This window comes from Saccopteryx leptura, chromosome 6, assembly GCF_036850995.1.
Source record: "Saccopteryx leptura isolate mSacLep1 chromosome 6, mSacLep1_pri_phased_curated, whole genome shotgun sequence".
Lineage (NCBI taxonomy): Eukaryota > Metazoa > Chordata > Mammalia > Chiroptera > Emballonuridae > Saccopteryx > Saccopteryx leptura.
Genome location: NC_089508.1, coordinates 122,196,776 through 122,214,379, shown reverse-complemented (window position 1 = coordinate 122,214,379; position 17,604 = coordinate 122,196,776). Strand labels below are relative to the sequence as shown.

Sequence of the window (17,604 nt, the reverse complement as noted above, 5' to 3'; positions counted from 1 at the left end):
ACTTCCTTGGCAACAAAAAAGCAGAAAACTATGAACTTCTGGTTCAAAGGATGCTGCTGGCTTTCCACGACACTAGATGTAACATGAGTTAAGATTCACTTCCTGAACAGTCTCACCTTGATAAGTTTTCAGAAAATCTTGAAGCTGTTAGTGATGAGCAGACTACTGCTGGAGCATCAAACGAGATTGTCCTCAACAAGTACTCAAACGCAAGAGCATCAAACGCAAATTTTTGCCTGAATAGAATTTAAATAAGTTTTGTACAAACTTATGATTATAATAAGTTTTAATATGTTTTATTTTGAAATTGTAGACAAATTCTGATGCAATCATATCTTCTAGTGTATTAGTGTATTTACTGCATTATATAAATGATTATATTTTCACAAAGATGATGCCCAAGAAGACATGCTACTTCATTATGTTAAACTAAATGCTGAAAATTTTACAAGATGAAAACCTAAAATCTTGAATTGCAAAAAAACTGTAGCTTACAGAGAAAAACTGATGTCAGATTTCAGATCAGCACACTCGAATTAGGTAAGAACAAGTGTTTTTGTGTATGCAACAAAAATTTTGTTAATGAAAGTTGTTTCACACAAGAAGCAGAAGAGTGAACTTACAGCGTCAACCTCTCACTCCCAAATTCCCTCCACTAACTTCCTCTTTCACAGCTGCCAACAGGCTTATGAGAACAGACAAGCTATACTGTGTGGCAGAGGATCGGGGTAAATGTCCATTATGCTATGACTCACCTGTCCTCTAGCCCAAACAGCCCTGCTGCTGTTCTAAGTGTTGCAAACTGCAGAATGTGCATATTAAAAGTGAATTATATTGTTGGGTTTTTTTTTATTTCATTTTTTTCTCTGAAGTTGGAAACGGGGAGGCAGTCAGACAGACTCCCACATGCGCCCAACCGGGACCCACTCAGCATGCCCACCGGAGGCGATGCTCTGCCCATCTGGAGTGTTGCTCTGTTGTAACCAGAGCCATTCTAGTGCCTGAGGCAGAGGCCACAGAGCCATCCCCAGCGCCCGGGCCAACTTTGTTCCAATGGAGCCTTGGCTGCGGGAGAGGAAGAGAGAGACAGAGAAGAAGGAGAGGGGGAGGGGTGCAGAAGCAGATGGGCGCTTCTCCTGTGTGCCCTGGCTAGGAATAGAACCCGAGACTCCTGCACACCAGGCCGACGCTCTACCACTGAGCCAACAGGCCAGGGCCTTGTTGGGTTTTTATAATTTAGCATTTTTGCAACTGACTCAGTTATTTACAAGGCCATCCTGATTTATATTTTATTAGTGTTTGTGTTTTATAAGCATGTCAAACAATATGGCAATTTTTGAAACTGAGATGTGAGATAAAAGAGAAAGATTCTAGGCCCTGGCCGGTTGGCTCAGCGGTAGAGCGTCGGCCTAGCGTGCGGAGGACCCAGGTTCAATTCCCGGCCAGGGCACACAGGAGAAGTGCCCATTTGCTTCTCCACCCCTCCGCCGCGCTTTCCTCTCTGTCTCTCTTCCCCTCCCGCAGCCAAGGCTCCATTGGAGCAAAGATGGCCCGGGCGCTGGGGATGGCTCTGTGGCCTCTGCCCCAGGCGCTAGAGTGGCTCTGGTCGCAACATGGCGACGCCCAGGATGGGCAGAGCATCGCCCCCTGGTGGGCAGAGCGTCGCCCCCTGGTGGGCGTGCCGGGTGGATCCCGGTCGGGCGCATGCGGGAGTCTGTCTGACTGTCTCTCCCTGTTTCCAGCTTCAGAAAAATGAAAAAAAAAAGAAAAAAACAAAAAAAAAAAAAAAAAAAAAAAAAAAAAAAAAAAAAAAAAAAAAAAAAAAAAAAAGAGAAAGATTCTAGCCTGACCTGTGGTGGCGCAGTGGATAAAATGTCGACCTGGAAATGCTGAGGTCGCCGGTTTGAAACCCTGGGCTTGCCTGGTCAAGGCACATATGGGAATTGATGCTTCCTGCTCCTCCCCCCTTCTCTCTCTCTCTCTCTCTCTCTCTCTCTCCTCTCTAAAAATGAATAAATTTAAAAAAAAAAAAAGAAAGATTCCAGACATGATCCTACAGAGAATTTTGAAGAATTATAATCTTCCTGAGTCATTTCACTAACTCATGCAAAAAGGGATACAGAAAAAGTCCATTTTCACAATGAAAGCTGCTTACCTGGGGAGGGAGGATTGTTGTTGTTTTTCTTTTGTTTTTATTGATTTTTAGAGCAAGACAGAAACATCGACCTGTTCCTGTATGTGTCCTGACGAGATCAAACTGCCACCTTTCATATTTTCATATTGGGGGTCCCCAAACTGCGGCCCCCTGAGGCCATTTATCCGGCCCCCACCGTACTTCCGGAAGGGGCACCTCTTTCATTGGTGGTCAGTGAGAGGAGCACATTGACCATCTCATTAGCCAAAAGCAGGCCCATAGTTCCCATTGAAATACTGGTCAGTTTGTTGATTTAATTTACTTGTTCTTTATTTTAAATATTGTATTTGTTTCCATTTTGTTTTTTTACTTTAAAATAAGATATGTGCAGTGTACGTAGGGATTTGTTCATAGTTTTTTTTATAGTCCAGCCCTCCAATGGTCTGAGGGACAGTGAACTGGCCCCCTGTGTAAAAAGTTTGGGGACCCCTGCTCTAACCAATCGAGCCATCCAGCCAAGGCTGCTTATTCGTGTTGTTGTTTTTAATCATCAAGTGAGAGGCAGGGAAGCAGAGACAGACTCCTGCATGTGTCCCAATCGGGATCCACCCAGCAAGCCCACTAGGAGGCAATGCTCTGCCCATCTAGGGACATTGCTCCATTTCTCAGCAATCAAGCTATTTTAGCACCTAAGGCAACGCCATGGAGCCATCCTTATTGCCTAGGGCCAACTTGCTCCAACAATGCCATGGCTTACAGGAGAGGAAAAAAGAGAGAAAGAAAGGGAGGGGGAGGTGTAGAGAAGCAGATGGGAGCTTCTTCTGTGTGCCCTGACCAGGAATCAAACCCAGGACTTCTATACTCCAGGCTGACATTCTACTACTGAGCCAACCGGCCAGCGCCTATCCATGGTTTTCACATAAGCTGATGCCCAGGTTGTATTACTCAATTTTGTGTCATATGTGATAACCTACAAAGGCAGTAATAGCTCCATGAAAAGGAAAAAAGCACTTTACTATGAATCACAGCCACTTGACAAAAAAAAGTATTGATTCTTTCAACAGCTTTTAGAAACTCAAAACAATTTTATTAAAGTCACATTCAGTGAAAAGCCTCAGGAAGCAAGGTATTTCAAAGCACAGCTTACTACCCAGAAGAGAAAAAGTCACACAATTGGTGAGAACCTAATAATGGCAACATGTAAAATTACTGTAAGTCAAATGCTGGGCCATGATACGATCTGAGAAACTAAGAAGGTTCCATCTTAAAACAATATAATAAGTAAATGCATTGATAACATGTCACATGATGCTGAAAGGTTTGTGTAATTAGCTGAAAAATAACAGCTTCTCTATTCAGGTTGATGAGTCAACAGATTTCATCAACGTCATATCAAATTGCTAAATAATAGTAAAATTCAGAAAAACCTTTCTGCTGCTCTAAACAAAGGAAAAAATATATTTAATGTTTTATCTTCCTATGTGGAAACAAAAGGTCTATCTTGGAGGAACTTGTTGGCAATTGTACTGATGGTACAACAATCAATGGTTGACCCTATAAGAGGTTTTATGTCTCTGTCAAAAAAGAAACATGCTGATGTTGTCATGATACTGCTTTCTTCACAGAGAGGTGTTAGTGTAAAAACACTCAGAAATGAAATGGAAAAAAAAAAAATCCTGAGTCATGCTACAAAAATGGCTAACTTTATTAAACTAAGATTAGTTCACTCAATAATATGTTAAAAACTACAAGAAAATCTAGACTAAGAGTACAAAAACCTCCTTACAAATAGAAATATGACAGCTTAGTAGAGAGTTCTCAACAGGATATTTGAACTGATGGCTAAACTAAAGAACTAGGTACTTTCAAGGAAATAACAGGGCCACACACTTTAGTAATATAGATCCTTTAGTAATATAGTCTTGTCTATATTTTTCTATAATTAATTATATCATGTATACTTTTTATATCCCAACTAATTTCTCTTAAAAATTTCAATAAGTCTGACCAGGAGGTGGCGCAGTGGATAGAGCATCAGACTGGGATGTGGAGGAAGGACCCAGGTTCGAAACCCCGAGGTCTCAGGCTTGAGCATGGGCTCATCTGGTTTGAGCAAGACTCACCAGCTTGAGCCCAAGGTTGCTGGCTTGAGCAAGGGGTCACTCGGTCTGCTGTAGACCCCGGTAAAGGCACATATAAGAAAGCAATCAATGAACAACTAAGGAGCCGCAACAATGATTTGATTTCTCATCTGTCTCTGTTCCTGTCTGTCTGCCCCTATCTGTCCCTCTCTCTGACTCTCTCTGTCTCTGCCACACACACACACACAAAAAAGTTCAATTAAAATTAAAAAAGAAGCCTGACCAGGAGGTGACGCAGTGGATAGAGCGTCGGACTGGGGTACAGAGGACCCAGGTTCGAGACCCCGAGGTCGCCAGCTTGAGCGCGGGCTCATCTGGTTTGAGCAAAGCTCACCAGCATGGACCTAAGGTCGCTGGCTTAAGCAAGGGGTTACTCGGTCTGCTGAAGGCCCATGGACAAGGCACATATGAGAAAGCAATCAATGAACAACTAAGGTGTCACAACAAAAAACTGATGATTGATGCTTCTCATCTCTCTCTGTTCCTGTCTATCTGTCCCTATCTATTTCTCTCTGTGACTCTCTGTCTCTGTAAAAAAAAATAAAAAGAAAAAAAGAAAACTAAAACCATAGCAATGAAGAAAAATGTGCAAAAAAGCAGTAAAAACAGTTACAGTCATTTAGTATTATGTTTGGAACTAATGTGGTATCAGCCAAAAGAAAAGATGTTACATAACTGTCTCATTTTAAGGTAAAGAGGCATTTTAGTTTACTGGAGGAGATAAAAATTCTATTCATTACTATGCTTCTTTCAGCAACAAATAAGAGTCACTCATACAGTCTTTCAGTTACACTGTTACAAACTTTGAAATATTATCAGGAACGAATAATAACTACAATACAAATGAAGGCAAACAGAGTTAGAAAAACACAATGTTCACTTCTTACCAGTCGAATGAGCTGTCTGTCCAGCCACCGAAGCACGTCTGGCCCTTCCTCTGTTTCTGCTCTGTATATTGCCAGCCTGGCCATAAGAATGGCAGCTGCCTCCTGGTCAAACGATGCAGCAATGTTTTGGATTTGAGTTTGAGCATCTGCCCAGCTTAAGACAAGAGAAAGCACAGACATGCTGCTAAATTATTACATTCACAATATCATAGCTGGCTATTATACATATTTAAACTAAAAATGGCCTGGCCTGTGGTGGCACAGTTGATGGAACATCAACCAGAAAATAATTCCACTATTTCAATTTCCAATGTTATCTAGAAAAATTGGCATTAAAAAAAAATCACTAGTAACAGTTTCAGTACAACATTCATTGTTTTGCAGAAAAATGTATCCAAATCTAATAAAATTTTTGAAACTATAAAGGAAGATATTCAAACACATTCCTTAAGGTATTAAGTTTTTACAAGTAAAAATAATAGCATATGTTTGTCCATGTACACATAGATACACAAGTCTCTATCTCAAATTTAAAAAATTTTTCTTTAATTCTGTAAAAGCAGAAATATAGAAATACAAAACTAAAGGCTTTTTCTTAACCTAAGTAATTCACATTTACTAAACTGGAAAATGAATAAGTTATTAAAATTTTTTCTCATTGGTCTTTTAAAAAAATTATTGGACATTGGTTAATAAAATTATATAGGGCCTGACCGGGAGGTGGCGCAGGGGATAGAGCATCAGACTGGGATGCGGAAAACCCAGGTTCGAGACCCCAAGGTCGCCAACTTGAGTGAGGGCTCATCTGGTTTGAGCAAAAGTCTCACCAGCTTGAGCCCAAGCAAGTGGTTACTCGGTCTGCTGAAGGCCCGCGGTCAAGGCACGTATGAGAAAGCAATCAATAAACAATTAAGGTGTTGCAATGTGCAACGAAAAACTAATGATTGATGCTTCTCATATCTCTGTTCCTGTCTGTCTGTCCCTGTCTATCCCTCTTTCTGATTCTCTCTCTGAAAAAAAAAAAAAAAGTATATATATATATATATGTTTCAGGTGTCCAATCCTATAATATATAATACCTCACCTGGCCTGACCAGGCAATGGCGCAGTGGATAGAGCGTCGAACTGGGATGCGGAAGGACCCAGGTTCGAGACCCCAGGATAGCCAGCTTGAGCATGGGCTCATCTGGCTTGAGCAAAAAAGCTCACTAGCATGGACCCAAGGTCACTGGCTCAAGCGGGGGGTTTACTCAGTCTGCTGAAGGCCCACGGTCATGGCACATATGAGAAAGCAATCAATGAACAACTGTTGTAACGAAAAACTGATAATTGATGCTTCTCATCTCTCTCCGTTCCTGTCTGTCTGTCCCTATCTATCCCTCTATCTGACTCTCTCTCTGTCCCTGTAAAAAAACCAAAACACACACACAAAAAAACCTCACCTGAATACTGTATTGTGTGTTCACCATCCGAAGTCAAGTTTCCTTTCATCACCCTCCCCCCCACACTTACCTTCTTCTACCTCCCCTAACTCCCCTTTCCCTCTGGTAATCACCATACTGTTGTCTGCGTCTGAATTTGTTATTCTTTTTTTTTTTTTTCATTTTTCTGAAGCTGGAAACAGGGAGAGACAGTCAGACAGACTCCCGCATGCGCCCGACCGGGATCCACCCGGCACGCCCACCAGGGGCGACGCTCTGCCCACCAGGGGGCGATGCTCTGCCCATCCTGGGCGTCGCCATATTGCGACCAGAGCCACTCTAGCGCCTGAGGCAGAGGCCACAGAGCCATCCCCAGCGCCCGGGCCATCTTTGCTCCAATGGAGCCTTGGCTGCGGGAGGGGAAGAGAGAGACAGTGAATTTGTTATTCTTTTTTGGCTTAATCCCTTCCTTCTTTTCACCCAGTCCTCCAACTGTCCTCCCCTCAGACAGCTGTCAGTCTGTTCTTCATATCTATGAGTGCTTTGTTAGTTTATTTCATTCATTAGATTCCATATATAAAAGAACTCATATGGCACTTATCTTTTACTGACTGGCTTATTTTACTAGCATAATACTCTTCAGGTCCATCCATGCTGTCACAAAGATAAGATTTCCTTCTTTTTTACAGCCAAGTAGTATTCTATTGTGTAGATGTATCACTGCTTTTTTATCCACTCATCTACTGGGCTCTTGAGCTACTTCCAAATCTTGGCTAATGTAAACAACATTGAAATGAACATAAAGGTGGATATATTCTTTTGAACTAGTGTTTTGGATTTCTTCTGATATATTTCCAGAAGTGAAGTAGCTAGGTCATAAGGCAGTTGTCTTTTTAAGTTTTTGAGGTAACTTCATACTGCTTTCCACAGTGGCTGCACCAATCTGCATTCCCACCAAAAGTGCACAAGGGTTTTCTTTTCTCCACATCCTCTCCAATACTTGTTGTTTGTTGATTTATAGATGACAGCCATTCTGACAGGTGTGAGGCAATTATCTCATGATTTTAATTGCACTTCTCTGATGATTAGGGACATTGAGCATCTTCTCATATGTCTATTCGCCATCTGTATATCCTCTTTGGTGAAGTGTCTATTCAGGTCTTTTGCCTGTTTTTTAACTGTATTTGGGGGGGGGGGGTTTATGCTGAGTTTTTATAAGTCCTTTATAAATTTTGAGTATTAACCCACATCAAATGTATTACTGGTAAGTTCTCCCATTCAGTAGTTTTTTTCACTTTGTTGATGGTTTTCCTTTGTTGTGCAAAACTTTTTAGTTTGATTTAGTCCAATTTGTTTATATTTTCTCTTTTGTATCGCTTGCCCAAGGTGATATATCAAAAAAATATTGCTACAAGAAATCACTGAAATTTTACTATGGTTTCTTTTAGGATTTTTATGGTTTCAAGTCTAACATTTAGGTCTTTAATCTATTGAATATTTTGAGTTTATTTTTGTGTATGGTATCAGAAGGTGGTCTAGCTTTATTTTTTTGCACATACCAATTTTTCCAACATCATTTATTGAATCGACTATCTTTACCCCATTGTATAATATGTTCTAGCCTTGTCAAATATTAATTGATCATAATGGTGTGGCTTTATTTCTAGACTCTCTATTTTGTTTCATTGATCTACGTTTCTTTTTATGCCAGTACCATAATGTTATAATCACTATTAACTCATAGTATAGTTTAAGATCAGGTAGCGTGATTCCTCCAATTTTGTTTCTCTTTCTTAAGATTTCTGTGGCTAATCAAGGTATTTTATGATTCCATAAAATTTTTGGAATATTTTTTCTAGTTCTGAGAAATAAACCATTGGTATCTTGATAAAAATTATATTGAATTTATAGATTGCTTTGGCAGTGTGGGCATTTTAATGATAAAATGAACATGGCATATGCTTCCACTAATCTATATCTTCTTCAATTCCTTTCTTCAATGTCTCTAATTTTCTGAGTACAGGTCTTTTACATATTTGATTAAATTTTTTGATGAAATTATGAGATTGTTTTCTTAGTTTGCCTTTCTGGTAGTTTATTATTAGTATATAAAAATGGAACTGACTTTTTTTTTTTTTTTTGTATTTTTCTGAAGCTGGAAACGGGGAGAGACAGTCAGACAGACTCCTGCATGCGCCGGACCGGGATCTACCCGGCACGCCCACCAGGGGCGATGCTCTGCCCCTCCGGGGCGTCGCTCTGCAGCGACCAGAGCCCCTCTAGCGCCTGGGGCAGAGGCCAAGAAGCCATCCCCAGCGCCCGGGCCATCTTTGCTCCAATGGAGCCTTGGCTGCGGGAGGGGAAGAGAGAGAGAGGAAGGAGGGGGGGAGTGGAGAAGCAAATGGGCGCTTCTCCTATGTGCCCTGGCCGGGAATCGAACCCGGGTCTCCCACACGCCAGGCTGACGCTCTACCGCTGAGCCAACCGGCCAGGGCCAAAAATGGAACTGACTTCTTAATGTTTGTTTTGTATCCTGTTACTTTACTGAATTCATTTATCAGTTCTAATAGTCTTTGGTGAAATCTCTAGGGTTCTTTATATACGGTATCATGTGATCTGCAAATACTGATAGTTTTACTTCTTTCTTTCCAATTTAGATGCCTTTTATTTCTTGTCTGACTGCTGTGGCTAGGACTTCCATTACTAAGTGAATAAGACTGGTGAAAGTGAATCTCTGTCTTGTTCCTGATCTTAATGAAACACTTTTAGTTTTTGCCTAGTGAATATGTTCTTGGCTGTAGGTTTGTCATATATACCCTTTATTATGTTGAGATATATTCCCTCTATTAAAAACTCTGCTAAGAGTTTATATCATAAATGGGTGCTGGATTTTATCAAATGCTTTTTCTGTATCTACTAAAATGATTATTTTAATTTTATTCTTTGGTTGTTGTTTTTTTTGGGTTTTTTTTTTCTTTTTTTTTTTTTTTTTTTTTTTTTACAGAGACAGAGAGAGAGACAGAGAGAGGAGGGATAGACAGGGACAGACAGACAGGAACGGAGAGATGAGAAGCATCAATCATTAGTTTTTTGTTGCGCATTGCAACACCTTAATTGTTCATTGATTGCTTTCTCATATGTGCCTTGACCGCGGGCCTTCAGCAGACTGAGTAACCCCTTGCTCGAGCCAGCGACCTTGGGCTCAAGCTGGTGAGCTTTTGCTCAAACCAGATGAGCCCTCGGCTCAAGCTGGAGACCTCAGGGTCTCGAACCTGGGTCTTCCACATCCCAGTCCGACGCTCTATCCACTATGCCACCGCCTGGTCAGGCTTCTTTGTTTTGTTTATATGGTGTATCATGTTTATTGATTTGGAGATATTGTACCAATTTTGCATACCCAGAATGAATATTACTTGACCATGGTGTATAAGTTTTTTAATGTATTGCTGGATCTGGTTTGCTAATATTTTGCTGAGAATTTTAGAATCTATGTTCATCTGGGAAACTGGCCTATAATTGTATCTTTCTTTGTAGTGTCTTTATCTGGTTTTGAAATTAGAATAGTACTAGCCTTGTACTATGAGCTTGGGAGTTTTCTCTCCTCTTGAATTTTTAGAGAAAGATACGTGTTAGTTCTTTGAATGTTTGATAAAATTCACCTGTGAAGCCATCCGGTTCAGGACTGTTGGGAGTTTTTTGATTACTGCTTCAATTCATTAGTTGTAATTGGTATATTCAGGTTTTCTGATTCTTCGTGATTCAGTTTTGAAAGATTGTATGTTTCTAGAAATTTATTCATTTTATCCAGATTGTCCAATTTGTTGGCATATAACTGTTCATAATCGCAGCACTTTAGTTATTCACTGATTGCTTCCCATACGTGCCTTGACTAAAGAGCTCCAGCAGAGCCAGTGACCCCTTGTTCAAGCTAGCAACCTTGTGTTTCAAGCCAGAAATCTTTGGGCTTAAGCCAGTGACCATGGGATCATGTAGATGATCCCACATTTAAGCTGGTGAGCCTGTGCTCAAGCCAGCAACCTCAGGATTTCAAACCTGGGTCCTCAGCATCCCAGGTTGATACTCTAACCACTGCACCACCACCAGTTAAGCTCATAATATATTCTTGCTATCCTTTGTATTTCAGTGATGTCAGTTGTTACTTCTCCTCTGATTTATTTGGGTCCTCTGTCTTTTTTTCTTTATGGGTGTGGTTAAAAGTTTGTCAATCTTGCTTATCTTTTCAGAGAACCAGCTCTTGGTTTCAGTGATTTTTTGTATTTATTTTTAGCCTCTTTTTCGTTTATTTCTGCTCTGATCTTTACTATTTCCTTTCTTCTACTCACTTTAGGCTTTGTTGTTCTTTTTCAAGTTCCTTGAAGTATCAAATTACATTGTTTGTGATTTTACTTGTTTCTTGTGATAGGACTGTAATACTATGAATTTCCCTCTCAAGACTGCTTTCATTGTGTCCCACAGATTTTGGGTTGTGATTTCATTTCATTTGAATTTTTCCCTGATGTCACTGCTCAGTAACATATTACTTAAACTCATTGATCATTAATTCAATTATTACTTATAAAAATTATATAATTAAAACTATTATGTATTCTTTTTTCTCCATGTTAATACACTGACTAAAAGCAATTAAAAGTTAGTAAGTGAAAATGTTAGTCTAAGGGATTAATTTATGTTTAAAATAGAAGTAATTTATTTAAGTAATATGCTCCATAAATCTAATCAATCAAATGAATCCTAGGTAGACCCAGTAACAGTTTCTGTTTGTTTAATACTTCATTGAAAGCATTTCTTCCGGCCCTAGCCGGTTTGCTCAGTGGGTAGAGCGTCGGCCTGGCGTACAGAAGTCCCGGGTTCAATTCCCGGCCAAGGCACACAGGAGAAGCGCCCATCTGCTTCTCCACCCCTCCCCCTCTCCTTCCTCTCTGTCTCTCTCTTCCCCTCCCGCAGCCAAGGCTCCATTGGAGCAAAGATGGCCCGGGCGCTGGGGATGGCTCCTTGGCCTCTGCCCCAGGCGCTAGAGTGGCTCTGGTCGCAACAGAGCGACGCCCCCTGGTGGGCGTGCCGGGTGGATCCCGGTCGGGCACATGCGGGAGTCTGTCTGACCGTCTCTCCCTGTTTCCAGTTTCAGAAAAATACAAAAAAAAAAGAAAGCATTTCTTAATATTTCAGCTGATCCTACTTTAAAAATACTTTATTTTAAGCAAGTCTGGCAATATTTATAGACTTATTGAAAAGCTGGATCACTTTTATATGACTCAAAGATGTAAGAAGTGATTCCAAGAGAATGCAGGCAGTCACATGTTCAAAATTCTTCTCCCTTTAATTTTTTTCAAGTAGACAAATAAATTTTTAACATTTTCCAAATAACTGACAACTGTGAATTAGTCTCTGTCTAGTGATTCTCTTTTGAAAACTGTAACTTCCTCATCAAATGTAAGACATAACTATATTACACAAAACACTACCCTATAATATTAACTGTTAAAGAGATTTGCCTGTTGGCCCTAGCTGGTTGGCTCAGTGTTAGAACATCAGCCCAGTGTGTGGGTGTCTCAGGTTCAATTCCTGGCTAGGGCACACAGAAGACGTGACCATCTGCTTCTCCATCCCTTCTCTTTCTCTCTATCTCTTCCCCTCCCACAGCCATGGCTCAATTGGTTCGAGTGAGATATCTTAGGTGCTGAGGAAGGCTCTGTGGCCTCTGCCTCAGGCACTAAAAAATGGCTCCATTGCTGAGCAATGGAGCAACAGCCACAGATGGGCAGAGCATCACCCCCTAGTGCAGGGGTCAGGAACCTTTTTGGCTGAGAGAGCCATGAACGCCACGTATTTTAAAATGTAATTCCGTGAGAGCCATACAATGACCCGTGTACGTTATGCATTATCCAATAAAAATTTGGTGTTTTCCTGGAGGACAGCTGTGATGGGCTCCAGCCACTCACAACCATGAACATGAGTGGTAGGAAATAAATGGATTGTAATATATGAGAATATTTTATATTTTTAACGTTACTATTTTTTTATTAAAGATTTGTCTGCAAGCCAGGTGCAGCCATCAAAAAAGCCACATCTGGCTCGCGAGCCATAGGTTCCCAGCCCCTGCCCTAGTGGGTCACCGGGTGGATCCCGGTCAGGGCGCATGCAGGAATCTGTCTCTCTGGCTCCCCTCCTCTCACTAAAATAAAAGAGAGAGAGAGAAAGAGAGAGAGATTTGCCTTTTGTGGTCTCAGCCAGTTCTACTCAAAGTGTGATATTCAAACCCAGAGGTAAGAACAGAAATTGAGAATAAATGTTAATAAAGTTTTGAGCTATTTAGCAAAACAGTTTCATGTCTGATAAATCTAATAAAAAATAGGGACTTGTACTTTGAATTTTTTAAAATTTCATTTTTCTAGTAATTCATTTTATTGTGTTTAAAAAAGTATTAGTCTCCAAAGGAGACTGTCATCTTCACCACAGATTTTGAGGACTGGTCTACTCCACACCATCATACCATCATATAGCAGACCAAGTGTGTTCAAGTCGTTTGCATTCTACATACTCTCCTAACCGTACCCAATCTATAGAGCAGAAGCCAAATAAAGATTTCATAAAAGAAATGACTAACACTTGAAAAAATATACAATGATAAAAGTAGTTAAGAACTTTATTATCAATTGAAAAGTGACACTATTAATTACTGTGCTGTTATATATGCATATAACATATCACATATATTATTACTGCCTATTACATGATAACATTAGCTTTTCTCCTCTCAGTGGAACAAGAAAAATTAAAAAATATTTTTCAGAATGTGTCTCAGGAATGGAGTTTTAAATTGCTTTATAGTTCTTAACAATGAATCCCTTAGCAAATAATCTGAGAAGAAATCAGATGCCATTGGTCATAAATGTTCATTTTCTATTCATGGATGTTACTCATTATAGGAACCCAGTTTGGGAGCACAATCCAGAATAGTTTTCACATGTATATTAAATCTCCAATAAATACAACTTACTTCCTAGCAATGGTGGTCACTCGGATGCGTCTCTGCCCACTTGAATGCTGATACTGAGTCACAAACTGAACTGCGCCACGCCCTCCTTGAGGAATTGGTGCATTATGCTGTGTAAAAATAAGAGTAAAAACTAAAAAAAATCTATTATGTTGTTGTCATCTAGTCACTGACTGTATATCCTAGCACTAATAAAATTCATTCTAATATCAATTAGAAGGATGTTTTTTTTTTTCTGTTTTTTTTTTAATTTTTATTTTATTTATTCATTTTAGAGAGGAGAGAGAGAGACAGAGAGAGAGAGGAGAGAGAGACAGGGGGGAGGAGCTGGAAGCATCAACTCCCATATGTGCCCTGACCAGGCAAGCCCAGGGTTTCGAACCGGCAACCTCAGCATTTCCAGGTCGACGCTTTATCCACTGCGCCATCACAGGCCAGGCAGAAGGATGTTTTTACAGTACATATAAAACAGTTTGATATTACAGTACATATAAAACAGTTTGGTATGCCAAATAAGAGAAAAATGGATTTAATAAAGGGAAAAAATGATCAAGGATAAGAGGAGTGAGTCCAACTCGGAAATCAATTTCATGTAATATATAATTCAGGACATGAAAAAAATAAAATGAACAGAGAAGTGTAAAGAAACTAACAGATAAAGAAAGGTGTGAGGCAATTCTGACTAACAGTAATTAGAAAGAGAAACTGAACTAAGTCCTACTCCCTTCTGTATATAAAATTAAAATGAAACTTTTGGAAGATAATCACATGATGAACCATGTGAAAACTATTAGTTTTCAATAGAAAACTATTAGTTGACCAATAGAAAACCATTAGTGAGAAAAGAGTAATGATTATAGTAGTGATTCTCAGAAGGAAAAAGCAGGTGGTCAACAGAAAAATTTTCTTCAAGCCCTTTGACAATAGATATTTTTGCTTTAATTTTATTTGTTTTGGTTAATAACAGCTATTATCTTTTACACAAATTAAAACTGTTAGAAAAAGAAATTTCTGCATTTGTCTTACAAAAGCTGACTATCAATATAGCCTGTGGTTCATTTTATGCCTAATCATTACTGGTATATGTCAGTAATTTATACATTAAATAATTCTTTAATATGATAACTTCCTCCTATAGCAAAAAAAAAAGAATAGTCTCTCCAAATGTTGGAATCTTTACCTCCTAATTTTTATCTATGGATTTTGACACATTAAACTTGATGGTGCTCGCTTCAGTAGCACATATACTAAAACTGGAACAATACAGAGATTAGCATGGCTCCTGTGCAAAAATGACATGCAATTTGTGAAGTGTTCCATATTTAAAAATAAAAAGGGGAGTCTGACCAGGCAGTGGCGCAGTAGATAGAGCGTTGGACTGGGATGCACAGGACATAGGTTCGAAACCCAGAGGTCACCAGCTTGAGTGCAGGCTCACCAGTCTGAATGCGGGGTCTCTGGTTTGAGTGTGGGAAAATAGACATGACCCCATAGTTGTTGGCTTGAGCCCAAGGTCACTGGTTTGAGCAAGGGGTCATTTGCTCTGCTGTAGCCCCCCAGTCAAGGCACATATGAGAAAGCAACCAATGAACAACTAAAGTGCTTCTCATCTCTCTCCCTTCCTGTCTGTCTGTCCCTATCTGTCCCTCTCTCTGTCTCTCTCACAAAAAAAATAAAAACAAAAATAAAATAAAAAGAGGGAAGAAAACTTTCTAGTAAGACTCATATATCATTATCATTATATATACATACCCTGTGACAATTGGGAGCTACATACCAAATTACAAAAATGCATAGATAGAAAAAAATTTAATATTTTACTTATGCTTCAATTTTATATCAAAAATAAAAAACAGAGTAAGTTGGGTTGCCTAAGGTTGGGCATTAATAGATTTCCCTGATACCTCTTTCTACTATAGTATATCCTCTCACCAAAGAGTTTAGCTTTGAAAAATAGAAAATAACAAACAAAAACTCCAAAACAGAGTAAGCTTTGGGTTGTATTTATTATTGGAAGAAAAATATAAAATATTCATGGCCAAATTAAGTACTGTTCAAATATACATTTCAGTATTCAAATATAAAAGGTCATACCTGATTGACAACCTCAAAATATATGGCTAAGGTTGTAGTGGGACTAAGTCCACATATCTTCCATTGACAAGTGCCACCTGTTCCTATCTCCTGTAAACATAAAATATGTTTGAAAACTAGACAATATAATTTATTACTATAACATATACCAAGGTGAAGGGGGTAATAAAACCTCCAGCAAGAAAAAGGATCTAATTCAGGTGTCCAATGAATTCACTGAAAATTAAAAACTTAATATTTTTAAAATCATATAAAATATATCATGAAATAAAATTAAGCATTTTTACACAATAACATTATAAAATAAATCAAATTTATGCTAAGTAAAGCACAAAAGTATTGATACAAGTTCTTTATATTGTAGACTTTAAAAGTATATACCACTTAATGAAGTTATTACAACTAACATTATCCTTCTATCCAACTATTTGATATGCGTAGAGATACTGACTTAACATGTAATATGTGCACATATGAATACAGGTTTTCTGGATCAGAACGGCATGACTAAAGCAGTCTTAATCCCAAGAAAATTTCTAAGATATAAATCTTTACCATGCAAAGTGCTTAAAACTAATTTTTAACTCAGTCATTTAAAAAATTTACCTACTTTGTGTTATTTGTCCATCATCCTCTCTACAGCAACAGTATATAATTCTACTGTTGTTACGTATACTATACATCCACTAGATGGAGTAATAAGAAAAAAATTGAACTTAAGTCTGTCTTATTTGGTTACTTTGTTGTAAATTCTACTAACAAAAAACTTTCAGAAATTTTGATTTTCAGTTCTCCAAATTTCCAAAGCATAGCTGTTGTCTTCTTGAGGCACACTGGCACAAGGAATAACTTAGACATAAAAAACAGAAGTACAGCCCTGGCCAGTTGGCTCAGCGGTAGAGCGTCGGCCTGGCGTGCGGAGGACCCGGGTTCGATTCCCGATCAGGGCACATAGGAGAAGCGCCCATTTGCTTCTCCACCCCCCTCTCCTTACTCTCTCTCTTCCCCTCCCGCAGCTGAGGCTCCATTGGAGCAAAGATGGCCCGGGTGCTGGGGATGGCTCCTTGGCCTCTGCCCCAGGTGCTAGAGTGGCTCTGGTCGCGGCAGAGCGACGCCCCGGAGGGGCAGAGCATCGCCCCCTGGTGGGCAGAGCTTCGCCCCTGGTGGGCGTGCCGGGTGGATCCTGGTCGGGCGCATGCGGGAGTCTGTCTGACTGTCTCTCCCTGTTTCCAGCTTCAGAAAAATACAAAAAAAAAAAAAAAAAACCCCAACAAAAAAACCCAGAAATACAAAAAAACCCCAAAAAACAGAAGTACAAATATTTTAATTTAGATGTGGGTGGGAAATGGCTAGTTGGAAAGAACAACCATGAAGAATTAAACCGATGAAGACTAAGCCACATTCTACTGAAAAATTTAGTCTACACAATTATTTTTAAAAGAATACTATAGGTTGTCACCCAGGTCTCTTCTGGTTCTGCCCTGAGATTTAAATTGCACTTTCATTTTAGAATAAAAGTTTCTTACATTTTCAGACACACAGGGTCCTTTAGAATTTAGAGACACACACGGTCCAATAGCTCCTGAAATCTTTATTTCTCTTGAGGTCTGCAAAATAAGAACACAGTATACTTTGGTGTGCTCAAAGATAAGTTCAAAAATTCAAATATAAGTATATAAGAATAAAGATATTCTTCTACATCTAAAATTCAAAAGTCAATGAAAATATATTGCTAAAATAATCAGACAGTGAGCATTTCTGTGTTAACTCCAAATTTAAAATCTAGCCTTGACCTAACTTTAGTCCTCTATTTCCAGATGCCTAGAGGAGGTCTTCATCTGGTAACTCATCCTCAATTCAATATTATACCATACCCAAAATTAACATGTCTTAACCCAAAACCTTAGAGACA

General features: G+C 39.3%; 1 protein-coding gene and 1 non-coding gene across 6 annotated transcripts in view; one reads left to right on the top strand and one right to left on the bottom strand.

Annotated features, from left to right (window-relative positions):
- SEC23A (SEC23 homolog A, COPII coat complex component) overlaps positions 1-17,604 on the bottom strand; it is an 89,752-nt gene that overhangs the window by 38,353 nt on the left and 33,795 nt on the right. For all 5 annotated transcript variants that reach the window (XM_066388362.1, XM_066388358.1, XM_066388360.1 and 2 more), the window contains 4 exons: positions 17,219-17,299; positions 15,693-15,782; positions 13,602-13,708; positions 5,163-5,316 (listed from right to left, as the gene is read on the bottom strand). In XM_066388362.1, coding sequence (XP_066244459.1) covers positions 5,163-5,316; positions 13,602-13,708; positions 15,693-15,782; positions 17,219-17,299 — 432 coding nt within the window. The remainder of the gene's footprint in view (positions 1-5,162; positions 5,317-13,601; positions 13,709-15,692; positions 15,783-17,218; positions 17,300-17,604) is intronic.
- On the top strand, positions 14,822-14,924 carry LOC136377825 (U6 spliceosomal RNA). Its single transcript, XR_010746449.1, has one exon. It is a non-coding gene; the product is annotated as a U6 spliceosomal RNA (small nuclear RNA).